The sequence below is a fragment of the Pseudophryne corroboree genome, chromosome 1, assembly GCF_028390025.1.
Source record: "Pseudophryne corroboree isolate aPseCor3 chromosome 1, aPseCor3.hap2, whole genome shotgun sequence".
In the NCBI taxonomy this organism is placed as follows: domain Eukaryota; kingdom Metazoa; phylum Chordata; class Amphibia; order Anura; family Myobatrachidae; genus Pseudophryne; species Pseudophryne corroboree.
In genome coordinates this window covers 630,330,046-630,350,831 of record NC_086444.1, presented here as the reverse complement: position 1 = coordinate 630,350,831, position 20,786 = coordinate 630,330,046, and the positions used below count along the sequence as shown (strand labels likewise).

The following is a 20,786-nucleotide window of genomic DNA, read 5'->3' as shown; positions in this document are numbered from 1 at the left end:
AAGAGTCCTGGGAAAGATGGTGGCTTCTTACGAAGCGATTCCATTCGGCAGATTCCACGCACAAACTTTTCAGTGGGATCTGCTGGACAAATGGTCCGGATCGCATCTGCAGATGCATCAGCGGATAACCTTATCGCCACGGACAAGGGTGTCTCTTCTGTGGTGGTTGCAGAGTGCTCATCTGTTAGAGGGCCGCAGATTCGGCATACAGGACTGGGTCCTGGTGACCACGGATGCCAGTCTGAGAGGCTGGGGAGCGGTCACACAGGGAAGAAACTTCCAGGGAGTATGGTCAAGCCTGGAGATGTCTCTTCACATAAATATACTGGAGCTAAGAGCGATTTACAATGCTCTAAGTCTGGCAAAACCCCTGCTTCAGGGTCAGCCGGTGTTGATCCAGTCGGACAACATCACGGCAGTCGCCCACGTAAACAGACAGGGCGGCACAAGAAGCAGGACAGCAATGGCAGAAGCTGCAAGGATTCTTCGCTGGGCGGAAGATCATTTGATAGCACTGTCAGCAGTATTCATTCCGGGAGTGGACAACTGGGAAGCAGACTTCCTCAGCAGACACGATCTACACCCGGGAGAGTGGGGACTTCATCCAGAAGTCTTCCACATGATTGTGAACCGTTGGGAAAAACCAATGGTGGATATGATGGCGTCCCGCCTCAACAAAAAACTGGACAGGTATTGCGCCAGGTCAAGAGACCCTCAGGCAATAGCTGTGGACGCTCTGGTAACACCGTGGGTGTTCCAGTCAGTGTATGTGTTCCCTCCTCTGCCTCTCATACCAAAGGTACTGAGAATTATACGGCAAAAGGGAGTAAGAACGATACTAGTGGCTCCGGATTGGCCAAGAAGAACTTGGTACCCGGAACTTCAAGAGATGCTCACGGAGGATCCGTGGCCTCTACCTCTAAGACCGGACCTGCTTCAGCAGGGACCGTGTCTATTCCAAGACTTACCGCGGCTGCGTTTGACGGCATGGCGGTTGAACGCCGAATTCTAAGGGATAAAGGCATTCCGGAAGAGGTCATTCCTACACTGGTAAAAGCCAGGAAGGAGGTGACTGCACAACATTATCACCACATTTGGAGAAAATATGTTGCGTGGTGTGAGGCCAGGAAGGCCCCCACGGAGGAATTTCAACTGGGTCGATTCCTACATTTCCTGCAAACAGGATTGTCTATGGGCCTCAAATTGGGGTCCATTAAGGTTCAAATTTCGGCCCTGTCGATTTTCTTCCAGAAAGAATTGGCTTCAGTTCCTGAAGTCCAGACTTTTGTAAAAGGAGTACTACATATACAGCCCCCGGTTGTGCCCCCAGTGGCACCGTGGGATCTTAATGTAGTCTTGGATTTTCTCAAATCCCATTGGTTTGAGCCGCTCAAATCGGTGGAGTTGAAGTATCTTACATGGAAAGTAACCATGCTACTGGCCCTGGCTTCAGCCAGGAGAGTATCAGAATTGGCGGCTTTATCATATAAGAGCCCATATCTGATTTTCCATACGGACAGGGCAGAACTGCGGACACGTCCTCATTTTCTGCCTAAGGTGGTGTCAGCGTTTCACCTGAACCAGCCTATTGTGGTGCCTGCGGCTACTAACGATTTGGAGGATTCCAAGTTGTTGGACGTGGTCCGGGCATTGAAAATATATATTTCAAGTACGGCGGGAGTCAGAAAGTCTGACTCACTGTTTATATTGTATGCACCCAACAAGATGGGTGCTCCTGCTTCTAAGCAGACGATTGCTCGTTGGATTTGTAGCACAATTCAACTTGCACATTCTGTGGCAGGCTTGCCACAACCTAAATCTGTCAAGGCCCATTCCACAAGGAAAGTGGGCTCATCCTGGGCGGCTGCCCAGGGGGTCTCGGCATTACAACTCTGCCGAGCTGCTACTTGGTCAGGGGCAAACACATTTGCAAAATTCTACAAATTTGATACCCTGGCTGAGGAGGACCTTGAGTTCTCTCATTCGGTGCTGCAGAGTCATCCGCACTCTCCCGCCCGTTTGGGAGCTTTGGTATAATCCCCATGGTCCTGACGGAGTCCCCAGCATCCACTTAGGACGTTAGAGAAAATAAGAATTTACTTACCGATAATTCTATTTCTCGTAGTCCGTAGTGGATGCTGGGCGCCCATCCCAAGTGCGGATTGTCTGCAATACTTGTACATAGTTATTGTTACAAACAAATTCGGGTTGTTATTGTTGTGAGCCGTCTGTTCAGAGGCTCCTACGTTTGTCATACTGTTAACTGGGTTCAGATCACAAGTTATACGGTGTGATTGGTGTGGCTGGTATGAGTCTTACCCGGGATTCAATATCCTTCCTTATTGTGTACGCTCGTCCGGGCACAGTATCCTAACTGAGGCTTGGAGGAGGGTCATGGGGGGAGGAGCCAGTACACACCACCTAATCCTAAAGCTTTATTTTTGTGCCCTGTCTCCTGCGGAGCCGCTATTCCCCATGGTCCTGACGGAGTCCCCAGCATCCACTACGGACTACGAGAAATAGAATTATCGGTAAGTAAATTCTTATTATATACTAGCTGGAGAACATGGCATTGTCCGGTATTTTAAGAATGTCTATTTACAATAATAAATGTAAATATTAAACACACAGTATAAATAACATTGTAGATAGCTGAATACCCGTGCTTTTCTATAGGATGAGGATTGTAAATTATAATGATAGTTGTTTGTTAATTTACGTTGGTTGGAGATCAAGTATATAGGCATATCTTGCTTCCCTGACGCACTTTGTGTAGTGACCTGACCCCTTTTTTGTCCCCCAAGAGACCCTGCTCTCCCCCTATACAACTCTCAGTCTGTGGCTTCCTGCTGCCTCCATTCCCCTCCTCACATCATGTCAGTGCCCCTGTGAAATTATCCATTTTTTTACAGTTTCTTATATAGCGCAGCACATTATGTATCTCCTGATATACTCTGTGCTGCTGGGGGAGCCTGCTACTTCCTCTATATAACTCTCAGTGTGTGGGTTTGTGCTACCTGCATTCCCCTCCTCATATCATGTCACTGGCCCTGTCACATGCAGCCATGTCATCACTGACATATCATGCATGTCCTGATATAGTCTGTGCTGCTGGCCCATTCTTAGGGGTGCTAGTGGTGTGTTACCCTCACAGTGTTTGTTCCCAGAGTGTAAGTCATATGTGTAGCACGTTTTATGTAAATTGCTCCAGGCATTCCAAAGTTATTCTGTCTGCTGAAAAACTCTGTGCTGCTGCCTCACCCATAGGGGTGCTAGGGGCGTCTTACCCCCACAGTGTTTGTTCCCAGATTGTAAGTCAGATGTGTACCAAGTTTGGTGTAAATTTGTCCAGGCATTTGGGAGTTATGCTGTCTCCTGGAATACTCTGTGCTGCTGTCCCACCCCTAGGGGTTCTAGGGGTGTCTAACCCCCACAGAGTTTGTTCCCAGATTGTAAGTCAGATGTGTACCAAGTGTGGTGTAAATTGCTCCAGGCCTTCCACAGTTATGCTGTCTGCTGACATACTCTGCACTGTTGTCCCACCCCGTAGGGGTTTCTAACCCCCAGTGTTTGTTCCCAGAGTGTAAGGCAGAGGCGGAACTACCGGCAGTGCAGGCAGTGCACTGCACTGGGGCCCGCCTCTGTCCAGGGGCCCAAGCATGTAATGAGTCAAACTGACTCATTACATGCCGCTGTGCGCTGCGGGCAACCGCTGCCTGCAGCGCACAGCCGCCCGGCGAAGAGAGGAGAGGAGAGGAGCAGCGGTACTACAGACGGGGGAAGGAGGAGGAGGGAGGCTGAGAAGGGAGCCGCAGCAGCGCTTTGTTACTGGTGGAGGCGCTGCTGCTGCTGCCCCTCTGCTTCCCTATAGGCTGTCTTCCGAGAACAGCCTATAGGGAAGCAGAGGGGCAGCAGCAGCAGCGCCTCCACCAGTAACACAGCGCTGCTGCGGCTCCCTTCTCAGCCTCCCTCCTCCTCCTTCTCTCCAGCCCGGGAATCGTCTCTGACGCTGCACCGAGGAGCCTGAGCCAGCGGAGAGGGTAAGTATAATTCTTCTTTCTTTCTTTCTTTCTTTCTTTCTTTCTTTCTTTCTTTCTTTCTTTCTTTCTTTCTTTCTTTCTTTCTTTCTTTCTTTCTTTCCTTCTTTCCTTCTTTCTTTCCTTCTTTCCTTCTTTCTTTCCTTCTTTCCTTCTTTCTTGTGCCTGCCTGCCGCAATGTGTAAAAATGGGGGACTACCTGCCGCACTGTGTAAAAATGGGGGACTACCTGCTGCACTGTGTAAAAAGGGGGGACTACCTGCCGCAATGTGTAAAAAGGGGGGCATACCTGCCGCAATGTGTAAAAAGGGGGGACTGCCTGCAGCAATGTGTAAAAAGGGGGGACTGCCTGCAGCAATGTGTAAAAAGGGGGGATTGCCTGCCGCAATGTGTAAAAAGGGGGGACTGCCTGCCGCAATGTGTAAAAAGGGGGGACTGCCTGCCGCAATGTGTAAAAAGGGGGAATCAGCCTGCCGCAATGTGTAAAAATGGGGGACTGCCTGCCGCTATGTGTAAAAAGGGGTAATCTGCCCGACGCAATGTGTAAAAAGGGGAATCTGCCTGCCGTAATGTGTAAAAAAGGGGGACTGCCTGACGCTATGTGTAAAACAGGGGGACTGCCTGACGCTATGTGTAAAAATGGGGAATCTGCCTGCTGCTATGTGTAAAAATGGGGAATCTGCCTGCCGTAATGTGTAAAAATGGGGACGCTGTCTGCCGTAATGTGTAACAAGGGCACGCTGTCTGCCGTAATGTGTAACAAGGGCACGCGGTCTGCCGTAATGTGTAACAAGGGCACGCTGTCTGCCGTAATGTGTAAAAAGGGCACGCTGTCTGCCGCTATGTGTAACAAGGGCACGCTGTCTGCTGTAATGTGTAAAAAGGGCACGCTGTCTGCCGTAATGTGTAACAAGGGCACGCGGTCTGCCGTTATGTGTAAAAAGGGCACGCTGTCTGCTGTAATGTGTAAAAAGAGGAATCTGTTCGCTGTAAGGTGTAAAAGGGTCTCTACCTGGTGTAGTGGTGCTACTGTGCGGTGTAATTTGAATAATGGTGACTACTGTGTTGGTATTATTTTGTGGCCACACCCCTTCCCCACGAAGCCACGCCACTATGTATTTTTGCGCGCGCCTACGGCGCGCACTGCCCCTGGGGTGGACTTGGATGGGGGGGGGGGGGGGGGGGCCCAAAGCATTTTGTCGCACCTGGGCCCACCGCTTGCTTGTTCCGCCACTGGTGTAAGGCACATGTGTACCAAGTTTGTTGTAAATTGCTGCAGGCATTCCAGAGTTATGCTGTCTACTGAAATACTCAGTGCTGCTGCCTAGGGGTGCTAGGGGTGTCTTCCCCCCACAGTGTTTGTTGCCAGATTGTAAGGCATATGTGTACCAATTTTTGAGTACAACGCTCCAGCAATTCTGGAGTTATGCTGTCTCCTGATATACTCTCTGCTGCTGTCTGCCCCCCCTAAGGGTGCTAGGGATTTCTAACTGTTTTAGTTGCCTCCGCCGTTTTTTAATTCTCTTGTATGTAAAATGTCACGATCTTCACTTGTAAGCTGTGAATTTGTATAGAAAGACAGAAGGACGAATTTTCGCTTTTATATAGTAGATATATAACATGCCCATACCTCCCAACTGTCCCGATTTTCGCGGGACAGTCCCATTTTTTTGGGACTGTCCCGCTGTCCCACCCACGGGCAGCAGTGTCCCACAGTGGGTAGGGACAGTTGGGAGGCTCTTGCACTCGCTGCAGAGCAGGGTGAATAGACGCTGTGCGCATGCGCACAAGCCTCTATTCACGGAGACAGAGGTACTGGGGGCATACCAGCAGCTCACTGAGCGCTGTCCATGCCCCTATAGTGACGAGAACGGGGGTCGTGGCTCGCAACCGCGGCATTGCTGCGAAGCCACGCCCCCTTTCTATGAAGCACACCCATTTTCTGTAGCCACACCCCTTTTCACAGTGCATGGGGTCCTGCTTCCACATCCGATAAAGTTGGGAGGTATGTATGCGTGTGTGTGTGTGTGTGTGTGTGTGTGTGTGTGTGTGTGTGTGTGTGTGTGTGTGTGTGTGTGTGTGTGTATATATATATATATATATATATATATTTATATATATATTATGTATATATGGCACGGAGATCCCATCATGAGGACACTGTGTGTTCTGATGATGCGGTCCCTGTGGCCCGAAATGTTGATGAATTAAAATGCACCACTGTTTTCTACCAGTCTGAAATGTGCCACATTTACGTAAGTTTGAGATATATATATATATATATATATATATATGTACACAGGCGTGCGCAGAGACTGACTGGCGGGTGCCGCTCCGGACTTCCCCCCCTCCACGGCATTATAGTGTTCTCTCACCTCCCCTGTCCTGGATATAGACTGCTCACCTGGGCCGCCCAGGTGAGCAGTTTATATCCAGGACAGGGGAGGTGAGAGAACACTATAATGCCGTGGAGGGGGGGAAGTCCGGAGCGGCACCCGCCAGTCAGTCTCTTCGCACGCCTGTGTATATGTATATAATTTATTTTTTTGGAAAAATAACGGCACTCCAATGCTAAATGTTTTTACTTGCTCTGGTGCACTTCTGGGTCATCCAAACCCTATATCCCGCGAGGATATATATGTATTTCATCTACTTTCTCTTTAGTAAGGGCCCCACAATCTGAAGTGCCCCGGGCCCCTCATAGCCTTAATCCGGCTCTGACAAGACCTCTCACGTGTGTAATGTTCTCTATTTCTGTCTAAATTCCCGCCAGGCCAGAGAAGGTGAACCACTGATTCCCCTGACTGCACCTCATATCAGTCATACTCAGGGACGTGCGGTGGGGTGAGGCAGGTGAGGCAGAGCCTTTCCTGTCATACTAATATTTGTGCCAGAGGTTTGACTGTATAAAGTATATGTAAAATACAAAGAATATGTTTGAAATATCTTCTTTGCATTATTCTAACCATTTTTATAGCCAAAACTCTGGAGTAAAAAGTCTATGGCAGGTGAGGCAGTGCCTCACCTGACTATCTTTTCCGCACATCTCTGTTCAAAACTCACCAAATTTACAGGAGTTTATACTGCTGCAACTTTGTATAATGACCAGATGTACCCTTTGGCTCATATATTGTGTGTAAATCTGGCTCTGGTGCTAGCCAGTGCCTCCTGAGCCATTAGCTCATTGCACGTCCCTGGTCATACTGTCCCAACATCAGTTGTAAGATGGTGGGGCTGGCGGAAGCATGGTCAAACATTGAGGTGCGTAGAGTCATCAGATTTCTGCATCTAAAGGGCACATCTGCAGCTGAGATTCATCGCCAACTTGTTAGATTTACAGTCATAACGTCATGCCATGGAAACAGGTTTGGGTTTGGTATACTACCTTCGATAATGGCAGGATAGATTCAAAATGAGCAGTGATCTAGCAAGCAAAGCACGTCTATCACAGATGACAATTTGTGTTACATTGAAGGTCTGATTCAGGAGGATATACGCATTAGATATTGATGACAAACTAAACATCTCAGTGGGTACTGTGCACAACATCATTCATCAGCAACTGGGGTACAGGAGAAATTGTTCCTGATGGGTACCGAAGTAACTCACAGGAGTTCACAAAACCAATAGGATGATATTGTCTCTTATGCACTTGACACGGTACCATGAGGAGGGAGTCCTGCAGCATATGGATACAGGCAATGAAATGTGTATGCATCATGTGACACCGGAGATGAAGGAAGCATCCATGACATGGAAACATGCATCGTCCCCACCTTCAAAGGAATTCAAAACAACTTAATCAGCAAAGAAGGACATGGCAACCGTGTTTTGGTACTACAAGGGTGTGCTTCCTGTGGAATTCCCTTCCAAGGGAGATACTGTGAATGCTGACTGCTGTTGTGACACACTGAGCTGGTTGTGGTGGGCAGTTAGTCGAAAACAACCTGGCTTGCGCAAACAGGCGTTGTCTTGCTGCACGATAACGCCAGGCCACACACAGCCAGCCACATGCGTGAGTTCTGGTGCTACCATTGAGGGGTGCTGGACCATCCTCCCTATAGCCCTGACCTGGCACTGAGTGATTTCCATCTCTTTGGATCATTGAAGGAGCACCTGGGTGGAAGGTCATTCGCAAACCGATGGTGAAGTTCAGCAAGCCATCATGTCTGGGCTTCAGGCGCTTGACACTGATTTCTTCTATGCCGGGGTGGATGCCTTGGTGTACCATTGGAACAAATGCTTAGACAAGTATGGGGACTATGTGGAAAAATAATCTGTACCAAGATAGTGCTATTGATTATAAGTATATGTACAAGAATACATTTACGCAATGAGCGGTTGTTGTTACCTTATTTATTGAACCACCCTGATAGATTAACAGGATTATTAAGTCTTGTTTTCTGTTTAAAAATGAAAATGCATGGCCGTATATTGTCAAAAGAGCCATCATGAATTGCAGTAAGGCAATTGTATTTTCTTTTACCAAAACACATATAGCCTGATTCTGAGTAGGATGCAGCAACGATATCGTAAGCAGCGGAAAAATGTTTTTGTATGTGCATACAGCAGAGTCGCATTGTGCAGACGTCGCAATTTTGCTTGTATAGAGTCGTAGATCAAATTTGACTAAAGATGACAGGGAGGTGGCTAAAAAGATGCATGGAAATGGGATTGTTGCAGGCGTGTCACTTGTAGAAAAGGCGTTTCTATAATGAGTGCAATGTGCACACGGGCCCCTGGGTCCAGGGGGGGGCCCCACACCGCACACACTGCACCCATTTTAAATACTTACCTTTCAGGAGTCCAGCGTCGGCCGCTGCGCTCGCGCTGGAAATTGCCACCAAAATGGCCGCCGCACATTGGTCTCTGGATCATGGCGGGTGCCATGTTTCCGGAGACCTGCGCATGCACAGTAGACTCTGGTACAATGCCGGAGTCTACAGCGCCGTACAGAGAAGGGGGCCCACCCAGGGGTGCCCACGGGCCCCCTCCTCTGTTGAAACGCCCCTGTGAACGGCTTACATATGCCATACTCCGATGGAGAGTCTGCACTTGCCATAGAGTTGATGCAAGTTTTGATGTAGGCAGTAAGTGTTTTTTCAGTATTTATGGATGCTTAGCTTGCCAGGTTCAGTCCTTGTATATTTGGATGCACGGCTATACACCAAGGAAGGACATTGTAGTGGCATTAGCATAAAGTCACAGATGCAAGCCCAGCAAAAAGCACAGACACGGATGCTGCACCATCTGACTCAAGCCAGTAGTCTGTAAGCACAAGGAAAGCACTACAAAACATGACACGTATATAAGCGCTTTATTTTACTCAGAGAAGTACGTTTTCTAAAATAGCAGTTTATATGAAGACTGAACCACATCATAAAATTGTGTCTGCCTCACAATTTCTCAGCCAAAGCATCTTCATTTGTAAGATTCAAGTCAGAAGAATCAATTGGTCATGGTCATGCATGCTTGCACAAGGCAAACAGATCTTAGTCACCACTGGGTCATCAGAGCTATTCTTCCATGCAGTGATAATGTTAATGCACAGATACAGTGAAGCATTCATCAGCATACCAAGCTGTAATTAACAGACAAACGTAGAAGTAAAGACAAACCTGTGGCACTGTACATACAATACAAATCTATCTATCTATCTATCTATCTATCTATCTATCTATCTATCTCTCTATCTACACATGCACACACACACACACACACACACACACACACACACACACACACACACACACACACACACACACACACCAGTGACGTTTTTGTACCTACACATACACATCATACACATGTATGAAAAAAACAAACACATGCTCCCCCACAGGAAGAAAAATAAAAAACACAATAAAAAAACCCACATGGGCTCACACAGTAAAATACAACAAAAAAAACATCCAAAATCCGCGGACTTATGTGTTTCCTCATGGGAAACTAGGATAACCCTGGACGAGTAAATTAGCCACAATAAATTACTGCAGCGAATTGGAGACCGCCTGACATCTGTGTGCATATGGAGGTATTTGTTGTATGATGGTCTTCTTTTCTGTGGACTGTTAAGCTGTTTGACATCATTTACTGTAGACATGGCCTTTGGTGTGTAAACTGTGCAAGGGTAGTTTGTTCCTTGGAGGACAACAGATTTAAATCAGAAGATATTAGTAACAGTACCTCTTTCTCTCCTCCCGACAGTTTGCAGAGAAGTTCCAGGAGGTGAGGGACGCTGCTCGTCTGGCAAGAGAAAGATCCCAGGATAAAACTGAGCTGACAAACCCGGCCCTTAATATCACTGCACAGCAGGTAAGCATCTTGCAGTAGAGCCTTTTGATGGGATCTGAGAGCGATAGAAGTACAGTATTTGCTGGCGTATAAGACTACTTTTTTGCCCTGAAAAACATGCCTCCAAGTGGGGGGGTCGTCTTATACGCCGGGTGCCACTTCAGTTGGGATAGACATAGCTGCCATAGTGGCCTTCAGATACTCGCCCGGTGCCCATAGTGGCCTCCCGATGCCCGCCTACCTCATTCTACTCACCATCCAGTATCGCGCGATATCCAGTGCGGCCGCGGCGGGTCACTAGTGCCAATTACAGGGAGATTCAGGGACTGGCCGGAGGCGCTGCAGTCGCGTTGTGGCCGTACAATGGTGACAATGACAGGTACTGTAATGGCACTAATACTAATACTAATACTAATGGCACTCATGTGAAACCGGTAACACTAAATGCACACAGGGGTATACTTTTATACATTTTACAACTTTCTCCTCCCCCCCTCCCCCCTTCTTATGCATAACTTGATAAATACTCCCTATCCAAATCTCTTATCAGGTCATAATATACAGTATGTCACAAATCTGATGTTCTTTTACGTTTTATTTGGTGTGTGGAAGGGGGTAGTCTTATACGGCGAGTATATAACAAACTCTATATTTTGAGTGGAAATGTTGGGGGTCGTCTTATACGCCCAGTCGTCTTATACGCCGGCAAATACGGTAGCTTTCTGTATGGTGGATAGCGTATTATGTGGCGGTTTATATTAAGCGGGAATCCTCTCTCTAGCACATCACAAGGGTTAGACAATTTCGACAAGGGCTTCATGTTTTTGGAGTTTCAGGATGAATCCCCAGCTATCCTTGCCACATAATTTTTTGGTCTTCATAACATAGCTATTGAGAAACATTTCTCCTACTTGCCTTTAACCAATATGACAAAAAGTATTGTTTCTGTGGAGTCGTATCTTAACCAAGCCTCAGCAATTCTCAAATAATGGTATTAGGTGGAATATTTGTCGATTTTTGGACAACCAGCCGTACATAACTGTGCTACACCCCCACACATCAGGGGATTCAAACTGTCAGATCAAATCTCTATTCACACTGGCAGTTTGTGCTGCCTCCGCCATTGCGCCATTCACCTGAGGTTAGGGAATACAAGCTGACAGTCTGAATAGAGATTTGTGCAGACGGTTTGAGTTCCCTGACAATGGGCATGATTTGGCAGTGGAAGTAACACTCCTATACAATGCCGACATAGAAAATGTTGAGTTAGTTTATGCTATAACACCCACTCTTTCCTTGATATCAGCATGAATTGTTTGCACATTTCTGTACTTCAGAAGCCTTGGCAGCAAGAGTCACGTATACAAATGGAAAGTTGTTGAAGGGCAGTTTCAGTGACCGTGTCACTATATGGATGTACACAGCAGCTAACCAATGAAGCGCTGATTTCACTGACAATTCTTCATCAACAACCTTTACATTTATATATAGGCTGCTTGTCCTCCAGGCGCTTGCTGGACACAGCTGTGATGAAGATTCATACAGTGTTGGCGAGTTAATGGTTGTGGTCTCAGGAGGTAGAAGAAATCCTTAGGCAGAATTTTTCTTTTTCCCATTTTCCTTGTAGCTGTTTTACTACTTTGGTGATCAAAGGGTTACTCGGTATCAACTTGAAATACATTGTTTTATCTATCATGCTTAATTATGTTACTGTTTGCAAGCTCTTTATATCATCAAGATAGAGGGACTGACGAAGAGTGAATGTATCCCTGTTTGCGTACCATGGGGATCATTTCCACCCGTTCGCACACAGCGGTTCTTCGCTGCGGTGCGAACGGGTCTGGAATGCGCATGTGCGGCGTGTGCATTGCGCACGTGCGCCGTTGCATGACGCTGTCAGAGAAGAAAGTGGTTGCAGCGGCGACCGCAAGAAGCTGGACAGCAAGAGGGCGTTCCGGGGCGTCAACTTACCATTTGCTGCCATTTTCGAGGAGTGGTAAGTAAAACGCAGGCGTGTCCAGGCGACCGGAGGGCAGAGGAGTGACGTCAAAGCCGGCCCCATCATCGCTGGATCCGTTGCACAGGGTAAGTTTGTACAGGGCTGGTCTTGTTTTGAGTGAAACTTTTTTAGCATAGGAGGGCTGCACAAGTGAACGCAGCCCTGCTATGCTAATATACACTCCCCCATAGGTGGAGATTAGTTGATCGCACGAGCAGCAAAAAGTTGCTACGTGCGATCAACTCGGAATGAGGGCCCATGTTTTACAGAAATTTGCATTGCACCTGCTCAGAAATTGAGCGCAGGCAAAATTGGCTATGAAGCGTCATATGCACCTAGGACTGAAGAAGTGGAACTGGGTTGGGAAAAGACAAATTTGTTTAGGGCAGCTTCAAGCACATCCTGATGATGATGGCTAGCAGTAAACCAGTATTGTATGCAGACCACACGGTGGTGGCCACATGTGGGTGAAAATACACTATTTGTGCTCCTCTATTACCTAAAGTACGCAGATTTACTTCCAACTGTGCATCAGACCAATTTTTGGCCCTCATTCCGAGTCGTTCGCTCGGTATTTTTCATCGCATCGCAATGAAAATCCGCTTAGTACGCATGCGCAATATTCGCACTGCGACTGCGCCAAGTAATTTAACAATGAAGATAGTATTTTTACTCACGGCTTTTTCATCGCTCCGGCGATCGTAATGTGATTGACAGGAAATGGGTGTTACTGGGCGGAAACACGGCGTTTTATGGGCGTGTGGATGAAAACGCTACCGTTTCTGGAAAAAACGCAGGAGTGGCTGGAGAAACGGGGGAGTGTCTGGGCGAACGCTGGGTGTGTTTGTGACGTCAAACCAGGAACGACAAGCACTGAACTGATCGCACAGGCAGAGTAAGGTTGAAGTTACTCAGAAACTGCAAAGTAGTTTGTAATCGCAATATTGCGATTACATCGGTCGCAATTTTAAGAAGCTAAGATACACTCCCAGTAGGCGTAGGCTTAGCGTGTGTAACTCTGCTAAATTCGCCTTGCGACCGATCAACTCGGAATGAGGGCCTTTATTTTAGCTGATCTTGTATACAACACGTCTGCTATGAATATAGTTGCATCCAGAACAGCATCTAAAGTTGAGTTCGCACTATCAGATATCTTCTGTCAGTCCAATTAACACTCCAATACAACTGAGCAATATCAGATCAATGTACACCTGTACACACTGATCAATTTTTAGCTCAAGGGGCCTAATTCAGATCTGATCGCTGGGCTGCGTTTTTTGCTGTCCTGTGATCAGATAGTCGCCGCCTACAGGGAGAGTGTATTTTTGCCGTGCAAGTGTGCGTTCCTATGTGTAGCAGAGCTGCTCAAAATCAGTTTGTGCAGTCTCTGCACAGCCCAGGACTTACTCTTCCAGTGCGATTGAATCCTGCTGATCGGGGCCGGAGCTGACATCAGACACCCTCTCTGAAAATGCTTGGACACGCCTGCGTTTTTCAGAACACTCCCTGAAAACGGTCAGTTGCCACCCACAAATGGCCTCTTCCTGTCAATCACCTTGCGAACGCCCGTGCAAATGGATCCTCGCACCATTCCATTGCTGATCGCCGGTGCCCGTTGTAGACGTCCGATGTGCATGTGCATTGCGGTTCAGATGCATGCGCAGTTCAGATCTGGTCGACCGCTAAAGTGCACAGCAGCGATCATATCTGAACGACCTCCAATGTGTACTTTCCCAGGCTCTCCTTAATTCAACACACCAGATATGGATATCCTGATTTGACTGATGCAGAAGCATTTGAAGCCTTTTATCAGCTAACATTCCGGCATATACTCTGGGTTGGGTAAGAGGTCCGGGCGGATGGGATGCCGGCAGTCAGAATACTGTCTCCGGCACCCCAACGTTGAAGATCCCGACAGGGGTGAGTTAAGGCTTCTAATTTTAGGAGTCTAAAGCAAACCTCTCCTCCTCCCGCATCCTAACCCCTACCACCCCGGCCATACTGACCTTTGGGATTCCGGGTGTCGGGATTCCGGTGTCAGGATCTTAACCTTTTCTCATACGTCCTAGAGGATGCTGGGGATGCTTCAAGAACCATGGGGTATAGAAGGGATCCGCAGGAGACATGGGCACACTATAAGACTTTGAATGGGTGTGAACTGGCTCCTCCCTCTATGCCCCTCCTCCAGACTCCAGTTAGATTCTGTGCCCTGTGAGACTGGATGCACACTGAGGAGCTCTCCAGAGTTTCTCAGAAAAATACTTTTATTAGGTTTATTATTTTCAGGGAGACCTGCTGGCTACAGGCTCCCTGCTTCGTGGGAGTGAGGGGAGAGAAGCAGACCTACTTCTTCTGAGTTCAAGGGCTTGGCTTCTTAGGCTACTGGACACCATTAGCTGGCTCCAGAGGGTTCGATCACTTGGTACGCCTGGCTGCTTGTTCCCGGAGCCGCGCCGTCACCCCCCTCACAGAGCCAGAAGACAGAAGCCGGGTGAGTATGAGAAGATCAGAAGACTTCAGTGACGGCAGAAGACGGCGTTTGAGGTACCGCGCAGCGGCCGCGCTGCTGTGCCATGCTCTCACACATAACTCGGCACTGCAGGGTGAAGGGCGCAGGGGGGGCGCCCTGGGCAGCATGAACACCACAAACGCCACTGGCATAAGTGATAACAGTGCCTAGGCACTAGTTAAGGGACCCCTGCCAGTATAAAAATACATTTAAGCGGGACTGAAGCGCGCCATGTAGTGGGTGTGGCTTAGCCCACACAGCTCTGACCAGTGCCATTTTCTCTTCACAGAAGCTGGCCCTGACCTCCACACTGCTGTCCAAGTAACGGGGTGCAAAACGGGGGGTTGGGGGGGCACAAGTGAATTGGTGCTAAATTATATACACTGCTCAAAAAAATAAAGGGAACACTTAAACAACACAATGTAACTCCAAGTCAATCACACTTCTGTGAAATCAAACTGTCCACTTAGGAAGCAACACTGATTAACAATGAATTTCACATGCTGTCGTGCAAATGGAATAGACAACAGGTGGAAATTATAGGCAATTAGCAAGACACCCCCAATAAAGGAGTTGTTCTGCAGGTGGTGACCACAGACCACTTCTCAGCTCCTATGCTTTCTGGCTGATGTTCTGGTCACTTTTGAAAGCTGGCGGTGCTTTCACTCTAGTGGTAGCATGAGATGGAGTCTACAACCCACACAAGTGGCTCAGGTAGTGCAGCTCATCCAGGACGGCACATCAATGCGAGCTGTGGCAAAAAGGTTTGCTGTGTCTGTCAGCGTAGTGTCCAGAGCATGGAGGCGCTACCAGGAGACAGGCTAGTACATCAGGAGACGTGGAGGAGGCCGTAGGAGGGCAACAACCCAGCAGCAGGACCGCTACCTCCGCCTTTGTGCAAGGAGGAGCACTGCCAGAGCCCTGCAAAATGACCTCCAGCAAGCCACAAATGTGCATGTGTCTACTCAAACGATCAGAAACAGACTCCATGAGGGTGGTATGAGGGCCCGACGTCCACAGGTGGGAGTTGTGCTTACAGCCCAACACCGTGCAGGACGTTTGCCATTTGCCAGAGAACACCAAGATTGGCAAATTCGCCACTGGCGCCCTGTGCTCTTCACAGATGAAAGCAGGTTCTCACTGAGCACATGTGACAGACGTGACAGAGTCTGGAGACGCCAAGGAGAACGTTCTGCTGCCTGCAACATCCTCCAGCATGACCGGTTTGGCAGTGGGTCAGTAATGGTGTGAGGTGGCATTTCTTTGGGGGGCCGCACAGCCCTCCATGTGCTCGCCAGAGGTATTCTGACTGCCATTAGGTACCGAGATGAGATCCTCAGACCCCTTGTGAGACCATATGCTGGTGCGGTTGGCCCTGGGTTCCTCCTAATGCAAAACAATGCTAGACCTCATGTGACTGGAGTGTGTAAGCAGTTCCTTCAAGACGAAGGCATTGATGCTATGGACTGGCCCGCCTGTTCCCCAGACCTGAATCCAATTGAGCACATCTGGGACATCATGTCTCGCTCCATCCACCAACGCCACATTGCACCACAGACTGTCCAGGAGTTGGCGGATGCTTTAGTCCAGGTCTGGGAGGAGATCCCTCAGGAGACCATCTGCCACCTCATCAGGAGCATGCCCAGGCGTTATAGGGAGGTCATACAGGCACGTGGAGGCCACACACACTACTGAGCCTCATTTTGACTTGTTTTAAGGACATTACATCAAAGTTGGATCAGCCTGTAGTGTGTTTTTCCACTTTAATTTTGAGTGTGACTCAAAATCCAGACTTGCATGATTTAATAAATTTGATTTTTATTGATAATTTTTGTGTGATTTTGTTGTCAGCACATTCAACTATGTAAAGAACAAAGTATTTAATAAGAATATTTCATTCATTCAGATCTAGGATGTGTTGTTTAAGTGTTCCCTTTATTTTTTTGAGCAGTGTATATAGAAAGCGCTAACAGGTCTGGGCAGTCTTTTTACTTGCTTCAGTACCGGGATAGGCGCTGGGTGTGAGCTGGCAGAACTCCCTCTATGTCTCTCTTACAGGCTTTGTTGTGGGACTGTCTCCTATAGCCCCAGTGTGGTTGTGGGTGTCGGTACATGTGTGTCGACATGTCTGAGGCTGAATGCTCTTCCCAGGAAGAGGCTGGAGTGGGGACAGAAAATACTGTGAGAGTGACCGTGTCGGCACCGCCGACGGATGATTGGGTGAATATGTTGAGTGTTTTAAACGCAAATGTGACTAGGTTGACTAAGAGATTTGATAAATCTGAGTCTAAGAACCAGACATGGAGGAAATCCATGGAGGATGCTTTGTCACAAGCCCAGACCGCTTCGGGGTCACAGAAAGTGCATTTACCCAGGTAGCAGATACAGATACCGACACGGACTCTGATTCCAGTGTCGACTATAGTGATGCCAGATTATATCCAAAACTTGGTAAGAGTATTCAGTACATGATTGTGGCGATAAAAGACGTATTACATATCCCAGAGGACCCTGCAGTTCCTGATACAAGGGTCTGTATGTTTAAAGGAAATAAACCTGAGGTAACGTTTCCTCCATCTCATGAACTGAACGCACTTTTTGAAAAGGCTTGGGAAAATCCTGATAAGAAGATACAGGTTCCCAAAAGAATTCCAGTGGCATATCCGTTCCCCTCTGGGGACAGGGAAAGGTGGGAGTCAATCCTCACGGTAGACAAAGCTTTATCGCGTCTATCCAAAAAGGTGGCGCTTCCGCCCCCTGACACGGCAGCCCTAAAGGATCCTGCGGATCGTAAGCAGGAAAATACCCTAAAATCCATTTATGTCACTACAGGGTCGCTACTCAGGCCTGCCGTTGCTTCGGCATGAGTGAGTAGCGCTATTGAAAAGCGGGCAGATAACTTGTCATCTGAGGTAGATACCCTAGACGGCAGTTTCAGCAAGGAGAGCATTTTGGATTCATCAATGGAATGCTGACGCTGACTCTAAGAAGGCGATGGAGTCTCTACCGTTAACGGTAGGGTCTTGTTTGGTGACGGCCTCACTGACCTGGTGTCTACGGCTACCGCGGGTAAGTCTTCATTTTTACCTTATGTTCCTGCACAGCAGAAGAAATCGCCTCACTATCAGATGCAGTCCTTTCGGCCCAATATATTCAAAAAAGGACGTGGGTCCTCCTTCCTTGCTGCGAGGAGGAGAGGAAGGGGAAAAGGTCACAGGCTGTGGCAAGTTCCCAAGAGCAGAAGTCCTCTCCAGCTTCTACCAAATCCACCGCATGACGCTGGGGCTCCTCTGCGGGAGTCCGCACCAGTGGGGGCACGTCTCCAACTCTTCAGTCAGGTCTGGGTGCACTCGGACCTGGATCCTTGGATAGTAGAAATAGTAGAAATAGTTACCCAAGGATACAGGTTAGAGTTTCAAGACGTGCCCCCTCACCGATTTTTCAAATCGGCCTTGCCAGCTTCTCTTCTAGAAAGAGAGATAGTAAGCGCTGCGATACTAAAGTTGTGTCAAAATCAAGTAATTGTCACAGTGCCCCCGTCACAACAGGGGGAAGGCTTTTATTCGAGCCTGTTCGTTGTCCTGAAGCCGGATGGCTCAGTCAGGCCGATTCTGAACCTAAAATCCCTCAATTTCTTTCTTAAAAAATTCAAATTCAAGATGGAATCTCTCCGAGCAGTGATCTCCAGTCTGGAAGAGGGGGATTTCTTGGTGTCAGTCGACATAAAAGATGCCTACTTGCATGTTTCCATATATCCTCCACATCAGGCTTACCTGAGATTTGCTGTGCAGGATTGTCATTACCAATTTCAGATGTTGCCGTTTGGTCTGTCCACGGCTCCGAGGATTTTCACCAAATTAATGGCGGAAATGATGGTTCTCCTGCGCAAGCAGGGAATCACAATTATCCCGTACTTGGACGATCTCCTCATAAAGGCGAGGTCCAAGGAGCAATTGCTGAAGAATGTTGCCCTTTCACTGATGATTCTGCAACAACATGGTTGGCTCCTAAATTTGCCAAAATCACAGTTGGATCCGACGACACGGCTGTCGTTCCTGGGTTTAATTCTGGATACAGAATTGCAGAGAGTTTTTCTTCCAGTGGAAAAAGCTCTGGAAATACAGAACATGGTAAAACAGATTCTGAAACCAGCAAAGGTGTCAGTTCTTCAATGCACTCAATTGCTGGGGAAGATGGTGGCGGCCTACGAGGCCATTCCGTATGGCAGGTTTCATGTCAGGGTGTTTCAGTGGAACCTGTTGGACCAGTGGTCTGGGTCTCACCTGGACATGCACCGGAAAATAATTCTATCTCCCAGGACCAGAATCTCCCTTCTGTGGTGGCTGCACAGTTCTCACCTTCTGGAGGGACGCAGGTTCGGGATTCAGGATTGGATCCTGGTGACCACAGATGCAAGCCTCCGAGGCTGGGGAGCAGTCACACAGGGAAGAAACTTTCAGGGAAAGTGGTCAAGCCAGGAAGCTTGTCTACACATAAACATTCTGGAATTAAGGGCCATTTACAACGGCATACTGCAAGCAGAACATCTTCTTCGCGGTCTGCCTGTCTTGATTCAGTCAGACAACATGACAGCGGTGGCGTACATAAACCGCCAGGGTGGAACAAGGAGCAGAGCGGCGATGGCCGAGGCCTCAAAGATTCTTCGCTGTTCAGAAGGACGTGCCAGCGCTCTGTCAGCAGTCTTCATTCCAGGAGTGGACAACTGCGAAGCAGACTTCCTCAGCAGACACGATCTCCATCCAGGAGAGTGGGGTCTTCATCAAGAGGTCTTTGCAGAAGTGACAAGTCGTTGGGGAGTTCCTCAAGTAGACATGATGGCGTCCCGCCTCAACAAGAAACTTCAGAGATATTGTTCCAGGTCAAGGGACCCTCAAGCGATAGCGGTGGATGCCCTAGTGACACCGTGGGTGTTTCCGTCGGTATATGTGTTCCCTCCACTTCCACTCATTCCAAAGGTGATAAAAATTATAAGAAGAACAAGGGTTCAGGCGATCCTCATTGTTCCGGATTGGCCAAAAAGGGCCTGGTATCCAGATCTTCAGGAGTTGCTCATAGAAGATCCCTGGCCTCTTCCTCTTCGGGAGGACCTGTTATAACAGGGGCCGTGCGCGTATAAGGACCTACCGCAGCTGCGTTTGACGGCATGGCGGTTGAACGCCAAATCCTAGCCCGAAAGGGTATTCCCAGTGAAGTCATTCCCACACTTCTTCAGGCTAGAAAATAAGTAACGGCAAAGCATTACCACCGTATTTGGAGAAAATATGTGTCTTGGTGTGAAGCCAAGAAGGCTCCTACGGAAGAATTTCACCTGGGGCGTTTGCTCCATTTCCTTCAAGCAGGTGTGGATGCGGGCCTAAAGTTAGGCTCTATTAAAGTTTTCGGCCTTGTCGATCTGTTTTCAGAAAGAATTGGCTTCTCTTCCAGAAGTTCAGACCTTGGTGAAAGGCGTGCTGCACATTTAACCTCCATTTGTGCCTCCTGTGGTACCGTGGGATCTTAATGTGGTGTTGCAATTCTTGCAATTGCATTGGTTTGAACCTTTGTGCAAGGTTGAGTTAAAATTCCTTACTTGGAAAGTGGTCATGTTGTTGGCCTTGGCGTCCGCAAGGCGAGTGTCTGAGTTGGCGGCTTTGTCTCACAAAAGCCCCTAATTGATTTTCCATGCTGATAGAGCGGAGTTGAGAACTCGTCAACAATTCTGCCAAAAGTGGTTTCACCATTTCACATAAACCAGCCTATTGTGGTGCCAGTGGCTACTGACGCCTTGGCGGAATCTAAATCTCTCGATGTGGTTAGAGCTTTGAAAATCTATGTCGCCAGATCGGCGCAGATTAGGAAAACAGAGTCTCTGTTTGTCCTGTGGGTTCCCAATGAGATTGGGGCTCCTGCTTCCAAGCAGACTATTGCGCGCTGGATCTGTAATACG

At 48.2% G+C, this 20,786-nt stretch overlaps 1 protein-coding gene across 1 annotated transcript in view; it reads left to right on the top strand.

Moving 5' to 3' along the window:
* The window catches only part of HOMER3 (homer scaffold protein 3), a 260,671-nt gene that overhangs the window by 115,726 nt on the left and 124,159 nt on the right, over positions 1–20,786 (top strand). The window contains exon 4 of the mRNA XM_063914539.1: positions 10,245–10,352. Within this exon, the coding sequence (XP_063770609.1) occupies positions 10,245–10,352 (108 nt within the window). The remainder of the gene's footprint in view (positions 1–10,244; positions 10,353–20,786) is intronic.